Source organism: Sinocyclocheilus anshuiensis, unplaced genomic scaffold, assembly GCF_001515605.1.
Source record: "Sinocyclocheilus anshuiensis isolate Anshui unplaced genomic scaffold, SAMN03320099.WGS_v1.1 scaffold208, whole genome shotgun sequence".
Lineage (NCBI taxonomy): Eukaryota > Metazoa > Chordata > Actinopteri > Cypriniformes > Cyprinidae > Sinocyclocheilus > Sinocyclocheilus anshuiensis.
Genome location: NW_015557186.1, coordinates 415783 through 434742, shown reverse-complemented (window position 1 = coordinate 434742; position 18960 = coordinate 415783). Strand labels below are relative to the sequence as shown.

The 18960-nt window shown below is 35.2% G+C and overlaps 2 protein-coding genes across 2 annotated transcripts in view; one reads left to right on the top strand and one right to left on the bottom strand.

The window, feature by feature from the left end:
• The first annotated feature begins 4048 nt into the window (after window positions 1-4048).
• Window positions 4049-6571, top strand: LOC107678702 (gremlin-1-like). Its single transcript, XM_016474074.1, has 2 exons — window positions 4049-4112; window positions 6016-6571. Exons 1-2 carry the CDS (start codon window positions 4049-4051, stop codon window positions 6543-6545), a joined length of 594 nt encoding a protein of 197 aa, XP_016329560.1. The 3' UTR covers window positions 6546-6571.
• A 1996-nt stretch (window positions 6572-8567) lies between these two features.
• LOC107678701 (formin-like) overlaps window positions 8568-18960 on the bottom strand; it is a 53153-nt gene continuing 42760 nt past the window's right edge. Inside the window, exons 16-19 of the mRNA XM_016474073.1 lie at window positions 13666-13717; window positions 10710-10859; window positions 9987-10068; window positions 8568-9375 (exon numbers count right to left, since the gene is read on the bottom strand). Coding sequence (XP_016329559.1) covers window positions 9331-9375; window positions 9987-10068; window positions 10710-10859; window positions 13666-13717 — 329 coding nt within the window. The 3' untranslated portion in view covers window positions 8568-9330. The remainder of the gene's footprint in view (window positions 9376-9986; window positions 10069-10709; window positions 10860-13665; window positions 13718-18960) is intronic.

Below are 18960 nucleotides of genomic sequence, written 5' to 3'. Positions count from 1 at the left end.
TTAAAACCGAAACCAAGCCATTCACACAGAACGCATATTCAGCGCATTTTTAGACGTACAAATGACCGCTGCACTCGCGTCACACACAAGAGATGTATAGAAAGCCATGCAAAGTTAAAACAGTTTAAACTTTTTTAAAACATGTCACGAATTTGTAGAGGTTTATTATTCCTTTTCACTGCGTCTCATGTTTTTAAATGCAGTCTGTGTGATCGGCGCTTCGGCTTTGTATTAAGCAATGCATAAATACATGATGCGGTTTTGTTCATAATTGTTAATGCAATTTACGAAATTATATTGGATTTTTATGAGTTAATTTAGATGTAATGCACGTTTTTTATAGACCGATATTTCCTTGCGTTGACAATTTAAATGTGCTGCATTATTTTGCTCGTTGCGCCCTCCTGTGGCCTCGGGATGTCAAAAGTTTCCTTAAGACCCATTTAAATCTGCATATAAAACATTAGAAATGAGATATTTAATTTTTATTTTGTGTGAGATTGTTAAAACAAAAAATATTTGTTGTTTGTCTCAATAAATTGGGTTAATTTAAAAATACAGTGGTTAAGTTTAAAAAAAAATTTTCTATTGCTCTTTGTTTAAAAAAAGGTTATAAAAGATGCCAATAATTATCGATACCGAATGATATGAAACATTATATCGTTGATACATATTTTAGCTATATCGCCCAGCCCTATTTTCAGGGTCGCGTTGGTTTGAACATCAAACTCAAGTGTACAAGAAGCTGTGATTTGAGGTCACAATCTGAAATCCATAATTTTGAAATATGCTCATCTGTTGTATGAGTATCTAGTTGTGTTGCTGTAAGTGAAAAGACGAGTCCATGAAAGTGTGAAGAGTGATGTTCATGTAAGAATAGTTCATGAGTGTATTTAGAGTGAAAATGGATGTTTGTAAATTAGAGCGGAAAAGGTTGGATTTGGGAAGTGTCTTATTTACCGTAATTTATGTTTTATGCAAAAACTTGATTTTCTTTTGAAAGGCCTTAAAGACGACGTTCATGGTGTAACTCAAGGAAATGTATGTTGTGTTAGGCAGTATTATGGTCTCATGTGATTATCCTCAATGCTGTTGTTATTGCTCAATGCTCATTTGTTGTTCTGCTTTTGTACATGAAGTTGTCAAACTAAACTCTTTCCCCCGGTTTCACAAACAAGGCTTAAGCCTAGTCCTAGACTAAAATGTAAGTGAGCTGTTTCAAATGAAAGCAACTTGCACTGACTGATCTTAAAATATATCAGTGCCTTTGTTTTGTCTCGAGATGCACACCAGTGATGTTTTTTTCTAAGGCATGTTTATAAAAATTACTTGAATGTCCTAAATGAACTATGGCCTAATCCTGGTTTAGGCTAAACCCTGTCTATGAAACCAGGCCTTTGTGTTTAACTAATGTTTTGAAGTTCCTTTCTTCACCACCTGGTGGCGCACTTTGTTCAACAGGGCCAAGATTCATTATTAAAGTTCACTGGTCTTGCGTCACGATTTGAATGGTTTTACTGCCAAACTGGGGCTAAAAGTAAACTTGACTACAATCTGTTTATTATTGTTTGAAGCTGATTTGATATAACTCCTGTAAACCAATGCAATGGGTTAAGGGTTAAATCTTAAGTTAAAGGATAAATGTAAACTATTCCATCAGTATAAACACCAATATTTTCATAATATACCCTTCTATCAAGAGTCTAGAGTTTTGTGTTGCAGCTTTAAACTGTCTTAGTGGTTGATCATCTGTAGTAGATCCCTCTCCACTGCCATCAAGATTTACTGATCTACATAACAACTAGTTAAGATTAACCTCTTGTTGTGTTCAAAACCGGGTACAACCGGGGGTCAAATGAACCCACATTGGTTTCCAGAAAAAAACAAAGATTCATATAAAAACAGAAAACTTTTAGTATAGGCTAAAAAATATATATTGAGAGAAATTAGAAATAGTTTGGGGTTAATTTGACCCACATATTTTTCTGTTCAAAATTAGCTGCACCAACACATATAAGATTTTTTTTTTTTTTTGTCATAACTACTTTAAATATTAGTGACTAGTATAAATATGATCTAATATTATTTATACTTGGTGTAAGTAGTATTTATTGCTATTTGTGCTTTCTCTGCCTTTCTTCGTCTTCTCAAACCCTTGTAATGGTTTTCTCACTTGTTTTCAGTGCTGTAACAGATCCAAAAAACTAACCACCAAAAACAGATTTTTTTGACCGTGAAACTCTGAATTTCACTGAATTTTCCTTCGGATGATTCAGAAGACAAGTCTTCGATTTTGAGTACACTCTGAGTTAAATTTCATACGTTCTCATGTATTTTATGTGTCTGACAAACTAAAATAAAGGTTTTCTGTTTCCTACATGACTCTTTAGTGTTTTTAGAGTGTTGGCTTTTGGCAAATTGCATGGAAACCAATGGGGGTCAATAATTTTTGTACAGCCTTTCCAAAAAACATCTCCGCGTTGAAACTTTGCATGCTTATTCATGACCCTAAATGAGAAATATCCACCAAATTTCAAGAATAAATAAATAATTTAACCAGTATTTCAAGCTGTTTGAAAATGTATTCTGAGTCAGACTGACCCGCCACAACACAATCAAGCTGCTCTGATTGAGAAATCATGATTTCTGTGAATTTCTGGGCTCATTTTCCCTGAAGACAGATCCATACAGATCCACTAGTGTGTATTGGATCACGATTTAATGCTTTTTTCAGTAAAGGATTAATGGAAGGAATTTGGCCTTGAGAAAAACACAAACTAAAGCAGCTCAGGACAGAAGAGCTTATTAGATTCTTGTACATGGATCATGTATATCTGGCAGAAACCAATGTTGTGGTGTGTTTTATAAACGACAATACGTTCATATTTGTAGTCAGTTGTTTTGTAGCCAAGAAAGAGAATAAACCAGAAACACATGCTGAGAATAAACTGACGTAACACACCAACTCTAAACAATTATGACCTGAATTAATGGGTCTGAATCAATCAAACAAGAGCAGATGTGTTGCTAGAAAGTTCACTATAGTGAAAGAAATGAATACCAGCTTATTTCTCTCTTAAAGCATTAGAATAATTGACAGAAATACAGATTCTGTCGTTGTTTAATCACCCTCGCGTCGTCATTCTGAGAGGAAAAACGTCCCAGTCCCTTAGTGGACGGACACTTTGACGATAAAGTACAATAAAAGTGTCATAAAAACAGTTCATATGACTCATATGATATGTTCTTTTGGTTTTGTGTAAAACTAAAGCACCCGTTGCTGTGAAACATTCACGCCTTCTGGACGTCGTCCGTTGGGTTTCGCTTGTCACGTGACACGTTTAAAAGCGCGACGCCAATTAGATTTGAGAAAAGTTTTTTTTCAGGTTAAATAAAACTTCTTAATTATCATTACTCAAAGATTTTACTTTTAAACATAAGTTCGAAAAAATATTTTTAAAAATAAATAATAAAATCGTGTGAGGTACACTCACGTGTATACAAGAAAGTACTCGATATTTTTAAGTCATTAAATCAGCTGTTTGGAGAAAATAGTATGAATATTTTGAGATATGTATGAAACCAACGTGAATACAAAAATATTTTTCCAACTGTTTCCAACATTGATAATAAATCAGCATATTAGAACGATTTCTGAAGATCACGTGACACTGAAGACTGCAATAAAGATGCTGAAAATACAGCTTTGATCACAGAAATAAATCACAGTTTAAAGTATATTAAAATAGAAAACCCTTATTTTAAATGGTAATAATTTTTCACAATATTACTGATTTTACTGATTTTTTATCAAATAAATGCAGATTTCTTTAAAATACTTTAAAAATCTTACTGATCGCAAACTTTAAATGACGCCTATGGGATGTCCCCATAAAACATGGAAACACAACATGTGTGAGAGTGCGTGTGTGTGTGTGTGTGTGAGGGGCTGGACAGCTCTGATTCTCCAGCATTGTGTCTGAGAGCGTGGAGATGTGCTGCTCATTTTAACAGCAGGAGCTCAGTGTGTGTGTGTGTGTGTGTCTCTATGGGACGGATCGCAGCTCCTCTCCTCACACAGATCTCCTCTAGAAGCTCATCCACACTGACAGGTGAGAGATCTCCACACCTTCACTGATCTATGAACGTGTATTTGGAGCAGGTGTCCGTTCTTTACTTCTTTACGTTTATGCATTGGTCAGATGATTTTATCCAAAGCGACTTGCGTTCAGGATAGATGTGATCAGTTCATGCATTCCCTGGGAATCGAACCCATGACCTTAGTGTTGTTAGTGCCTTGCGTTTGAGCTACAGGAACTATAATACAGAAACAGTAATAATATTTTCAGGTAAGAGTTTATAATGTCTTGCTGGACAATTAACTGAAGATCTCTCCAACGATGACTAGATTTCACGTGACTCTCATTCTTGAATAAAGGAGATATGCAGAAATGTGTCTTTGCACAATTCTGCTGTCATTCAGCTTTAATAATTGTCTAAATATTAAAATGAAGAATGTTTGTGAGTTTAGATATGGTGCCATGGTTATATGGCCATGTATTCTCTGGAGTAAGACTAATTATCCCAACCACTGACTGCATGATCTGCATGAAAAAATAAACATGGTATTTTTATATCTTTTATTTTTTAAATTTTATAAATTTTTATTAAAGCTATCTACATTATATCTCAAAATATAGGAATAATATATATACATACATACCATTATTATACATTATGTATATTGATTTTTGAAGATGTTTTAATATGTAGAGGTCAGTGTACATATCTTGTTAATATTTCAGCATTGATTTCTAAGTACTTTCTTCAACCGTTGAGCATTAAATATTGTTTCAATATTGAAACAAGTTACAATATTTCAACCACATTTCATCATTTAAGGTTGGTTTATGAATATGGCAATCATTCAGTGATTAAATATATGCTACCATAATATTGGATAAACTGGTGGGAGCATCACAGAACGTTGAGTTTGTGAATGTGAAGATGCTCTCAGCTGACACGGAACGTTCTCTCAAAGTTAGGAACAAACATTCATTCAGTAACATTAAAACAACATTTGTTCAAAGTTATCTGGTCTTTAATAATGTTCTAAAATGTTATTGATTGTTTATTTTTAATGAAACCTTTAAGTTGGGTGTTCATCTAACATTTTTTAAATGTTGCTACGTGTTTCAGAATGTTCATTTAAAAGTAACGTTCCCATGTTTGCAAAATGATTTTTTCCCCCTTAACGTTCATAACATTTTAAAATGTAACATTTTTCAACGTTCAGAGAACTAGGTTTTCATAACTGAACGGAAGGCGTTTGTGTAGTTGAATGTTTCCCAACACTGTGAATGTTTCCGAATTTTTCTGTACGCTGTGAATGTTTCTGGATCTTTTTAGAACGCTCTGAATGTTTCCGAATGTTTCAGAATGCTCTGAATTTTTCCGAACGCTCTGAATGTTTGTTTCCGAACGCTCCGAATGTTTCCCAACGCTCCGAATGTTTCCGAACGCTCCGAATGTTTCCCAACGCTCCGAATGTTTCCGAACGCTCCGAATGTTTCCCAACGCTCCGAATGTTTCCGAACGCTCCGAATGTTTCCCAACGCTCCGAATGTTTCCCAACGCTCCGAATGTTTCCCAACGCTCCGAATGTTTCCCAACGCTCCGAATGTTTCCCAACGCTCTGAATGTTTCCGAACGCTCCGCATGTTTCCCGACGCTCCGAATGTTTCCCGACGCTCCGAATGTTTCCCGACGCTCCGAATGTTTCCGAACGCTCCGAATGTTTCCCAACGCTCTGAATGTTTCCGAACGCTCCGAATGTTTCCCGACGCTCCGAATGTTTCCCGACGCTCTGAATGTTTCCCGACGCTCTGAATGTTTCCGAACGCTCTGAATGTTTGTTTCCGAACGCTCTGAATGTTCCCGAATGTTTCCAAATGCTCTGAATTTTTTCCGAACGCTGTGAATGTTTCTGAACGCTGTGCCGTTCTCTCTCTTCAGTGCCGATGGCCTCCTCCGCTCGGATCGCGTGCGCGCTGCTCTTCATCTGGGTTCTTCTTCTCTCGAGTCCCACCGAATCCAAGCGGAACCGAGGCGCGATTCCTCACCCGGACAAGAACAACCCGAACGAGTCGGACCAGCAGCAGCAGGCGGCCTCGGGCTCCAGAGGCAGGAGCCGGGGCTCGGAGGAGGTTCTGGAGTCGAGCCAGGAGGCGCTGCATGTCACCGAGCGCCGCTACCTGAAGCGCGACTGGTGCAAGACGCAGCCGCTCAAACAGACCATCCACGAGGAGGGCTGCGTCAGCCGCACCATCATCAACCGCTTCTGCTACGGACAGTGCAACTCCTTCTACATCCCCAGACACGTGCGCAGAGAGGAGGGTGCGTTCCAGTCGTGCTCGTTCTGCAAACCCAAGCGCTTCACCACCATGACCTTCACCCTCAGCTGCCCCGGCCAGCAGCCGCCGACGCGGAAGAAGCGCGTGCAGCGCGTCAAACAGTGCCGCTGCGTCTCCATCGAGCTGGACTAGACCCGAGAGCGACGCGTCAGTAAGAGCACGCGAGTACTAGACACGCTTGATCTGCTGGAGCTCGCGGAAGAGACGCATCTGTCACCGTTACACACTACTAGTCACAGATTCAATGTGTGATGATGATGATGATGATGATGATGCTTCTCCTTTCACTCCTTCTTAAGCTCGTCTACAGACTCATTTTCTGGCATCAAGATGTTTAGGAACGTAAATCCAGTTCACTGTGTCTACATTTTAACTAGTAGTGCACGTCGGTAGTTGACATGAAAGTGTCGTTTTTAATCTACATTTATTATGATTATTAAACATGCGGTTTTATGAGCTCACTAACCTAACTGAGAGATGCATGGGATAATTATACTTTTATCAACTGCAGGATTATTGAACACCAGTAAGAACTGGAAGAAAAAAAGCATCTAAAAATGGTCAAAAAGCACCGAAGATTAGCAGTAGGCCTACATGTGGGAGTTTGATCTAAAACATGTCATACTTCATCTAAAACTAACGCTTCAAACAGCATTTAAATATTTTTGATGATTATTAAACATGCAGTTTTTTGAGATCATTAATTGAGAGATGCATGCAGTATTTGTATATTTATAAACTAACTGCAGGAAGAAAAAAAGGCACCTAAAAATGGTCAAAAACCAAAATAAAAAAGATTTTGCATTCATTTTTTTTTTTAATATTTAAAAATCCTAATACATTTTGACTAGTAGTGCACATGGGTAGTTGACATAAAAAGTGAAATCTTTTTAAATCTAAAACTAGAGTTTTAAATAATATTTTTTTATGATTATTAAACATGCAGGGTTTTTTTTAGCTCATTTGAGAGATGCATGAAGTATTTATAAGCAAATTTTAACTGCAGGATTAATGAACACCAGTTAAAAAATAAATAAGTAAATGGCCAAAAATAGTCAAAAAGCACCTAAAAATATCGAATGATCAATAACACTCATTTAATTTCATTTGACTGGTCACAGAAATAATTTTGCATTAATTTTGCACCACAATTATTTAAAGCTCTAATACTTTAACAAAATAATAATACTTTCTAATGCAAATTTTGACTAGTAGTGATGTGGGTAGTTGTCATACAATATTTAAATATTCTTTTATGCTTATTAAACATGCATTTTTTTGTGCTCGTTAATTAACAGATGACGCATGAAGTATTTATACATTTATAAACCAAGTTCAGTTGCAGGAACACCAGTGAAAAACAACCAAAAAAGCACAAAAATGTCAAATGATCACTCATTTCACTTTTAAAAATCCTAATGTTTTCAATTTATTTATTTAGGTTATCCTACATTTTTGGTCTTAAGGCTTTTGGATCTTGCTGTTGAGAGAATGCACATTCATGCACATATTATTTATCAGCTACTCGTATGCTAGAGAGCTTCCAGGGCAACTCTACATGAAATCTGTCCTGAACTCTATGCTGTAATGGTGACAGAAGCAGAAGAGCATCGTTCATTCATCTCCAAATCTAGAATTACGGGAGTTTAAGGACTGATAGTTTCCACTATGTGGAACGACTTTATGAGACACTGCTCTTCTGGATTGCTGTGAGTTTCTTCATGCTATTCGTCTATTTATAATATCAGCCGTAGAGGAAAAACAGTGAAAGATTTGGTTGTGAAGAGCAAAGGATGTACAGATGTTGTGTATAATGTGCTTCATTCATTTAAACGCATTGTTCCTCATATATAATCTATAAAGTACATATTTTGATTTGCTTGTTGGATCATTTATAAGACAATAATAAGTTCATGAAGTGAGTAAAAACAAACAGTGAGCATTTAAAATAAGACGTTTTGCTTTAGAGGAAAAATTTCTAATGCATCAAAAACGGAATAACTCTTTGAAAACGTATTAGAAATTGAGGTGATTACGATCTATTATAATCCAAGGTTTTTAAAAATGATTCAAATCAAGTGTGATTTTAACGTAAATACTTTTTAAGAAATCAGAAGACACATTTGAGTTTTGAGAATCTTACGTTTCATTTTGCAGACACTGATGTCCGTTTATTGCACCTAATAAATGTACATGTTGTCACAGGAAATTAATAAAAAAATGTCAATAAAATCTGACACTGTATTAATGTTCCAGGAGGTTTTCAACACATCTGGGCCTGAAATAACTGGATAAATTACAGAATTCATTACACATAAACCAACAGGGAAACATTATAATTTTCTGGCATCCTCACAACATTATATCCCTCAATAAAACCTTCGTTCTGTGAATAAACAGGACTTTGACTCACTCATTTACGCATGAAGATGTAGTCGCACACTCACTGTAGGGTAAATATGATTCGTTCTTCATCATAACATACATCAGTAGTTTTCTCACATTTAATGCATGGATATGATTTGCACATTTCTCTTTTGAAACGGAGGATATTGCATAGGCTCCACGAGTGAGGAGTGTAAAAGTGCTTCATTTTGGCAAAAGTAAAAAATGTGGTGAAACACCGAGGCAGAAGCGAGTGACGCCATTCAAGTCCAAACACAGATAATATAAATGAGGCCCTGTTTGAGGAATATGAGGCACTGCTGATTCTGATAGATATATTGATGTCAGATGTTTCTTGCCATCAGCATATGTTTAATAGGACGGTTCTCTCGTGCTGAAGTGGCTCCACACACTCGATGCAGTATTTCGGGCTGTTTTCTGGTATATCTGATGATGGAGTGATCTGAAATGATCCTTCAGATCCTCAGCAGATCCTCTGAACGAACACAAACAGCATGCATCTGTTTCTGTCTCAGCTGGACGACACGCCGGCTTCTTTCTTTCGCAGTCGCTCTTTCTGTCAAACAGGGTTTTACAAACAGTTTCATGCATTTGGTCGAGGCTTTTATCCAAAGCATTGCATTCAAGCTACACATCTGATCAGTTGATGCATGCATGGGAATCCAACTTAATGACTGATCATTCAATAAATCTGTAATATCAGGATCTGAAAGCACAATTCAATCCACTTCCACAATAATAGTCAGTTTTAGTACACCGGTATTTGTCATTTGTTTCTAGTGAGTTCAAATATGTCTTTTTATGCTCAAAATTGTGTGCATTTTAAATGATTCTCTCCTTCAGAAGTGATATTTGTGTTGTTTTTGGTGAGAAAATGATTAAACTCTGCATTATTCCTGTGTGTGTGTCTGTAGGTGTGTGTGTGTGTGTGTGTGTGTGTGTGTGTGTCTGTAGGTGCGTGTGTGTGTTTGTGTTTGTGTGTGTGTGTGTGTGTGTGCGTGTATGTGTGTGTGTGTGTGTGAATGCAAGAGCAGAAATGAAGAATGGATTTCACTGCCGGCTTCATTCGAAGCATCATCCGCATGAACACATGCAATAGAATTATTCTCATTATAGAGCGTGTGTTTAGTGAATGTAATAAAGCTGTGTGCTTGTGTGTTTTCTCACTAGACTGTTTGCGTTGGTCTTCTTCGTCTCCACTTTCTTCTCAGCTGTGATTTTCTGGACCGTCTGCTGAGCTTCTTTGAGTCTAAAATAAAAGAGTGCATCATTTATATGACCGCAGATGAACATTCTGAGTCAACTTTTCCTGTTATACAAGCTGTTTTTGTTTTTAAACTTCACTAAGGTTCATTAGATTTATGCTTAAAATGAGAAAACAGTACGGAGAAACGAAAATAAACCCAACTGATGGATGATATCTTCTCTAAAACGTGGCATTTCTGCCTCTCAAGTAAATGTTTGGATATTTCGACTGAAAAACAAGAGCGGCAGAGACTAATGAGAGTGATTTTTTGTGCATTTCTAAGTGCGAACTGAATATTGGCTGTAGGTTTGATCTGTAAAAGCTTCACTGAAATCAGAGACGCTGCCAAACGAATTGTGTGGGCAATTAAAAATAAGAAGAGCATTAAAGACTAGATTTGTCTTTGACTGTGGATTATTGTGATGTTTTTATCAGCTGTTTGGACTCTCATTCTGACGGCACCCATTCACTTGCAGTGAGACACTGATGCAATGCTGATGAAGACACAAACTCATCCTGATCTCTGATGATCTGAGGGTGAGTGCATTTACAGCACATTGTTATTTTTGGCTGAACTATTGCTCTAAACGGGTCCAAACACGGCTTTAGTCTCTAAACTTCATTGTGAGATGGATGGTCCTCACCTCTCTTTGGAGATGTTTTTATTCTCTCGGTTCCAGGTGCTCTTGAAATCATTGCAGAACTCGTACCACAGCATGAAGATGAAGTTTGGAGAAACCTCCTTCTCTCCAGGCTTGGGTTTGAGCCCGAAGTACATCACCATCTCCTGGAAACTACACAAAAAACAGGGAAAGTCAGTCAACATGATATCTGTCCTCACGAGAGAATCAGAAGATGCCATATTTTACAGTCAAACAAGCATATTTGTAGGTAATAAATTTGGGTTATAAAACTTTATTTTTACCTAAAATATAATGTTATTTCAACATGTATGTGTAATATTATAGGAACATTAAAATGTCTGGTTTTCTGGAGCATAAAATGCAAAAAAAGTGTGTAAGCGGGTCAAATGCATTAAGATGTCCGCATCAAAAGAAATGTACAAAAGTGATTTTATGTCCATAGAAAGCACATTAAATGTAAGCAAAGTGTCTACTTTGAAGGTTTCAAATACGTTTTTGGAGGATACAATGTTACAATTTGGTTGAAATAATGTTACAGTGTCATTCAGTGTAACACAATATTTATGTAGAAATTCAAACAACATGCTTATTCTGACGTGTAGATATTAAAATATATATAAAAGAATGAGTGAGCATATTAAATTTTATTGTGTTTTAAATGAGTAAAAAATTATTACTGACAAATGGGCAAAACCTAGGATAGTGGCAAATTTAAAAAATGTAAAATGACAACTAATTAGTATTTGGGGTGAAAGCAATTAGTCTTTTAATGTGTCATAAATTGATTTTTTGTTGTAAATATGTCTGACAAGATTGTTACACTGAATGACATTTTAGCGGGTGTCTTCTGTAAATCAGGGGAAATGTATGATATTTATTTTTTGCTTGGAAAAACAAACACAAAACTGCAATTAAATTAAATTATTTTTACATTTTTTGGGAAAAACAACAACAATTTAAAGCAGTATTACACATTGTTTTTATGCTTAAACCCTTTTTCGTCTTTGACCCGTAACTCAATATAAAACTCTAAGAAACAAATAAGATCCTATAGGTTCAACTAAAACTTGTTTCTAGGAAGTTTTTTATTTGACTGGTTTAAAACTAACAGAGTTTTTGCCAAGGATCTCATTATAATGAACAATTTTTCTTGTTATAAATCAGAGCGGGAATGTCCAGCTGCTGGTGTGACGTATGATCAGAAGATTTACTCCCATTCAGAGGAAAACAGCGTGACAAGAAACTAAACACAATGTGCCGTTAGTGGCAGAAAATCACGTTCAGTGGCCGCAAATCAAGTGGAGCGGCGAGATTAACGGTTACACGTGTGACGGATCACACATGACATGAACCGAGGAGAAACTCGATGGAGCGTTAAACACACACACGTCAGGAGCGCTCAGGTGCGGATCAGTGCTGTATGACACAATCATCAAGCTCCTGACGGCAGGACGGATATATTACAGCGGTCACAAATTGAAAATAAAATAAAATAAAATAAAATAAAATAAAAATACTAGATTCATCAATCTCCTGATGGCAGGAAAAAAATAATTCCAATTCCAAACAAATACATTACAGCAATTAAAAAAAATATAAAATTATAAAAATAAAATTATAAAATGAAAATGTTTTAGAATATATTAGAAAAATATATCATTAGAATAATATATTTGTGAAAAATAAAATAAGGCAAAATAAAAATAAATAGCATATCTTAGAAGACCATCAAGAATATAATAATTAATAAATATATAATGATAGTTTATAAAATAAAATAAGATAAAGTCAAAAATATGACAATAAAAATTAAATTAAAAAAATATTAATTATAAATTATTAAATTATTTATAAATTACTTAAATATAGCTGAGAACATCAATCAATCAATAAGTTATTAGAAAAATTCCTCTCAACTTTAAAATTCCCTGATAATTCCAGGTTTTTCATGATTGTGGGACACAAAAAATATAAAAATATATCTTTATACACAAATCCTAAAAAAATGAAATTAAAATTAAAATCACTAAATAACTAATGGTAAATGTAAACACACAACCACACATGTTCTGTTTTACTAGAGTAAATAATTTAATCTTTAAGATAAAGTGCAAACTAAAACAAACTACACACACACACACACACACACACACACACACACTTACTCACTCACACATATCAAATATTAATTATAAGAACGTTCCATAAATGTTACATTAAGAGCGCTTTGTTCTAACATTTGTATAACGGTGTGTGAGAGCTGTGAGAGTGTTCCCTGTCAGCTGGTTTGTCAGATCAAAGCGCTGATCATGTTTAGTGTGTTTGCCGCAGAGGACGAGCGTGGAAAGGTGACTCCCTCGGGTCGGGACACATGTGGATGCCCACCCAGGTCCGGACGATCGCCCGCGGTCCGAATCCATCACTTTAACGAGGTGCGTTCATGGGAACTCTGAGACTTACTGCTGCTCCTGCTCCTTCTCCAGGAGCAAAGTAAAGGGAAATGAAGCGACTCTCGAGCTGCCGGGCTCTTTTGATCAATATTAGCCAATTCAACACCTTCATTAACGTGGAGTCGAGCGAGGCGTCCGTTCTGCTCTTTCAAACGCCACCACGTCGACATCTGCAGTTTATACGTGAGTGTGTGTGTGTGTGTGGTGTGTGTGGGTGTGTGTGTGTGTGTGTGTGAGTGAGTGTGTGTGTGTGTGTGTGTGTGTGTGTAATAATCAATATGCTTTGTTTGTCCTTTTCTCCTCTATGAAAAGTTCCAGATATTTTCCATCGTGCAGCATCTGGCAGCCGAAGCTTGCACATAAATCAGCACAAACAGTCTGCAGTGTTACTGAACACACACAATAAGAGAGTGCAAAGCTAGAGCACTTGAGCAGGCTCTCTGATTAGATCTCATTAGTCATGATGCTGTCTATATTATCACACATCATCTGCTGGTGTTTCTAACCTCTTCTGTGCCGCCTGCAGCCGCTCGTCTTCAGTCTCATACTCTGATTGTGCTGCGAACGACAACATAACAAATCATCCACAACAGAGAAATGAGCTGCACATCAGATCATCACAGGAATGAAAACACAAGAGATCTTTAACTTATTTTCATTATTCCTTCAATGAGATCAATGAGACCCTTGCTCCAGCTTCTCATGATGTTTTAACCATAAAAACCATAAAAGAAATAAAAAAAATGTTACTTGAAATACAGTAAATATTGAAAAGAAAATTAAACTTCTATTTCAGCAATTTGGCAACATGCCTCATTTACATTTAGTTTAATCTTAAGTACTAAAATAACAAAAACGAAATAAACGATCTAGATATATACATGTATTAGAAAAACAAAAACTAATAAAAATGACAAAAACACACAACAAAATTACCAAAACTTTAACTTAAATTAAAGTGAAAACAGAAAACATAAAAATAAAATCGAATTCAAAATATTTACAAAACTATAATACATCATTGATACTAAAATAACACTCAAACTGTGCTCAGATGAGCCAAGATACATAAAGTCTGACATCATAAATCAGATATCTCAATATGAACTCAAATATTTCTCACTGTATCTCTGATGTTTCTCCTAAAACAAAAACAGACCCAAATGAGTCCCTATACAGAGATATGTTTATTATTTTTGGAAAAAATGTTTTTATCAAGTTACATTATTCTATTCTACTCAGTGTATTATTTATTTACTTTTCATTTACTTCATTTTAATAAATTTTTATCTATTTATAATTTGTATTTAATTCTTTATTAATTTATTATTATTATTAATTTATTTGTTTATTAACTTATTTAATCTAATTTATTATTAGATTAATAATATTTATTATTTAGATTCACTTAGATTTTACTATTTATGTTTTTATTATCTAATAATTATTATAAAACAATTAAGAATTTATTGTAATCTTATTTTTATTATTTATTTATTTTCTCCTCAGCTCCGTCTGTAAACATGAAACCAGTAGTGGCTAACTAGAAAGTTATGGGACCTGCACGCTGAGCGGGACAATAAATCCAGCCTTTAAAATCGACTCTGTAAAGAGCCTCAGATTCGGGTTCATTATGAAGTGCCGCCGCAAGCGACACGTTGCACTGATCCCCGCTGTAAACCACACGTATAATGATATTAAACCCGTCAATCTACAGCGCTTTCTCACGGTCAATCTCTGCGGTCACAAACACAAGCTGATAATCAGAAGAATTAATGACCACATAAAGCACTAGAATAATAACTCGACACCAGATCCAATCAAACTCTTGAAAAGAACGATAAAAATATCTATATAATACAAAATAAATAATGATATCTTATTTAGGGGGCCACGGGGGAGTATTATGGGATCCATGGGGAAAAACGTGCAAGTAAAAATATAGAAATAAATAATAAAAAAAATGATTAAGATACATTTTTAATTTCTAAAAAATTATTTAAAAATAATTAGTGAATAACATAAATGAATATGTTAATATAAATAAATAAATGTATTTATTATAGTTGCTCTGCACTGTTAAAGGTGCACAACGATATTGCTCGGTTTGTTGACGCTAAGTGCCCTGTTATTCTAGCGCTACTTGATCTCACGGTGGCCTTTGATACAGTGGACCATGAAGTCCTTCTGTCTCGCCTTAATCACTCTGTTGGCATTCGTGGTACCGCACTTCAGTGGTTCTCGTCATATTTGACCAATAGTACCTTTTCTGTAGTGATTGGGGACTCGTCCTCCTCCACCACTTCTCTCTCTTGTGGGGTGCCACAAGGCTCTATTCTCGGACCCGTTTTATTATCACTTTACATGCTGCCTCTCAGGTCCATTATAGCCAGGCATAATATAGCTTTTCACTGCTATGCTGATGATTTGCTAATTTATTTGCCTATGAGACCAAAAAATGCTGACGCAGTTGGGTCGCTAATTGATTGCATTCATGACATTAAACTATGGTTAGAGCAAAATTTCATTCACCTAAATGGAAAAAAGACTGAATATATTTTATTTGGAGAATCTGTAACTTCTGACTTTGATGCGCTGACTTCAAAGCTTAGACCAACTGTCAGAAATCTCGGTGTGACTTTTGATAGTAGCCTGAAATTTGATAAACAAATTGACAGCGTGGTTAAAGCTATTTTTTCAGCTACGCCTTTTGGCCAAGGTCAAACCATTCTTGAATCGCTCTGACCTTGAAAAAGCTATTCATGCTTTTATAAGTTCAAGATTAGATTATTGTAATGCACTTTATGTTGGTGTCTCACAGTCGTCCCTCAGTCGCCTTCAGCTGGTGCAGAATGCTGCGGTCCGTCTTTTAACTAACACGCGCAAACGTGAGCACATCACCCCAATTCTTTATTCGCTCCACTGGCTTCCAGTTTCTTTTAGAGTTGATTTTAAAATGTTATTATTTGTTTTTAAAGCTCTCAATGGCCTTGCCCCACCTTATGTAACTGAGATGCTGGCTTTTCGTCAGCCAAACAAGGCTCAAAATCAACTTTTTCTGGAAGTCCCGAGGTCACGGTACAAATACTGGGGTGACCGGCCTTTTTCTGTAGCTGGGTCCAGACTCTGGAATAAGCTTCCCCCCGATATGCGCACCAGATATACTGACCTGGGCCTTTTTAAAGCTAGACTTAAAACGTATTTATTTAGACTGACTTTTAATATCTAGCAATGTTGTGACATTTTTGTGTATTTTATGTCATTTTTGTTGTTGGCTTATATTTTTGTTTTTATTGCTCTGTTTTTATTGGAAAGCACTTTGGTTCACCTTGAGTGTTGTAAAGGGCTGTATAAATAAATGTTGATTGATTGATTGACATTTATTATAATGGGTTTAAGTTTCATTTAATGCAATTTTTGTAAATAAATAATAAATTATTGTATGATAGTTATTGAATTAATGTAATGCATTAATTAATAAGTTTGTTCTTGCTAGTTTAAAAATGATGGTTTTTCCCAAAATGTATTAAGTTGTTGTTGTTATGCTGTCTGTGTGCAGAGCACAAGAGTGTGAACTCAACACGGTTAGTCGCATGCATCACCACGCTGTATCTGTTCAGTAAGATCAGAGCGCAGCTTATGGTCAAGCATGCCATGACTATGCAGCCCTACCTCACCACCAAGTGCAGTGTAAGTTCAGACTTTCATTTTAACAGTAAACCTGCCATTTTTCAGCACTTTGTATTTGTAATAATAAATTTGTATTAAATAAAAAATGTAGAAAAATTAAAAATGACTGCACAGTTTTATGGAAAAAAATCTCAAAAATAAATAAAAAAAAAAATTTCATAGGATCTTATTATTGTAAATGTAATAAATGATTAAATTGTTAACGTTTCAATAATTCAATTTATTGGACATTTTTTAATTATTAAAATGTAATTAAAGCATTAAAATGGTTTAATTAAAATCCAGAAAAGTTAAGACTGAAAACACAGAATTTGGAAAAAATAAAAACTTTTTGCTGAACTTTTAATAAATTGTTGCTAAATTGTAAATTTTACTGGTTTTAATTAGGCTTTAATTATTAAAATTTAATTCAACCATTAAAACAGAAACCAGAAAATTGAAACAAACAAAAAAATAAAAAGAAATCCAGAAAAATGAATGGAAATGTTTTGAATTTGGGGAAATAAAATAAAATGCATTTCATAGGGCCCCAAAAATGTAAGCTTTGTTACACCTTTAATAAATTGTTGTTAAATTGTAGTTTCATATAATTGTAAGTTAAATGATTTCAATTAATTTGATATGCTTTTTGATTATGAAATGTTATTTAACCATTAAAATGAAATCCAGAAAGACTGAAACTTAAAATGGAACAATAATTGAATTTGTATAAATAAATAAAAATACTGATTTTTAGGGCTGTATGCTAAGCACCTGCCAGTGCAATATTTGAGGTTATTCTGCCATCTTGTGGCCATATACTGCTAATGTTTTAAGATGATATTGTGCCAAGGTATAAGATTGTTTTCATTGATGGTTTTTCTTTTCAGTGTTTATGCATAATGCATTTGTTTATTTACACAGTCTCAGAGTGACTTCATGGTGATTTGTAACGTTGCGAAGATCCTGGAGCTTGTGGTTCCTCTGATGGATCACCCCAGTGAGAGCTTCCTGACCACCATTGAAGAAGACCTGATGAAGCTCATCTTAAAATATGGCATGACCGTAAGTGACCTGCTCTCACCCACTCTTATAAGCAATTCACATATCTGAATTAACATTTTATTTACTTAGCAGACAAAAATGATTCTAGTGTGGTTTATTGTGTATCTTTTTAAAATAATAGTTAAAACATTCATTTGTATGGTTCATTAATCTTAAATTAGATTAACTGACTGGTTGGTCATTTGTTGACATGTAGTTACAGATACACGTTTGCATCCTATTTCTACACATCCCACTAAGTTCTTTCTCCTTTCGCACAGGTTGTCCAGTACTGTGTGAGCTGTTTGGGTGCGATAGTGAATAAAGTGACTCATAATTATAAGTTTGTATGGGCCTGTTTTAACCGTTATTATGGGGCTCTGACTAAGCTAAAGTTACAGCATCAGGAGGGTACGAACAGCATGGCACTGGCTGCCACCAAAGCAGCCCTGCTCAGATCTCTCTTCACTGTGGGAGCTCTCTGCAGACACTTTGACTTTGACTTCGAGCAGTTCAAGGGCACCACTAAGGTATCGCAACCTTTTTCCATTACGTAACCGTTATACGGTTATAGACCTGCATGTAGTTTATGTGCAGCTGTTAGTGCCATGTAGTTGCTTGCTCATTAACTTTAGCTCATTAGAGTTAACAAACACAAATTTCACTGAATCAAGTCTCTATGTATATTTATTTAGCTTTTTTAAACCCAAGATTGCTTGTTAAAAGTTTTTTAAAAATTTATCTACAGATATTTTTTTAATTATTTTTATCAAATATTTGTTATAATTGTCAGTTTTTTATTTTCAGTTTTATTCCTATGATATTGTATGATTTTGTTTCATTTGGTATGTTTAACTAGGTGTTATTTAAACCTGAAATTTTTTACTGTTATTGACAGGTTGTGATAAAGGAGAAGGTTTTGGAATCATTGCTGTACTTCACCAATCACGAGGATGAAGAAGTTAAATGCAAAGCCATCATTGGGTTGGGTAAGATGACGCAGTCATTGTTGTTTTCATATTTTTATATACTATTATAGTATTTATTCATATTTTGAATAAGCTTTTATTTTTATATATTCTTTTTTA

Bases quoted from the DNA above. Each gene is read 5' to 3' on its own strand.
- LOC107678702 (XM_016474074.1), top strand. From the start codon at position 4,049: ATGGGACGGATCGCAGCTCCTCTCCTCACACAGATCTCCTCTAGAAGC. The intron at 4,113-6,015 runs GTGAGAGATCTC...CTCTCTCTTCAG, and splicing joins AAGCTCATCCACACTGACAG to TGCCGATGGCCTCCTCCGCT.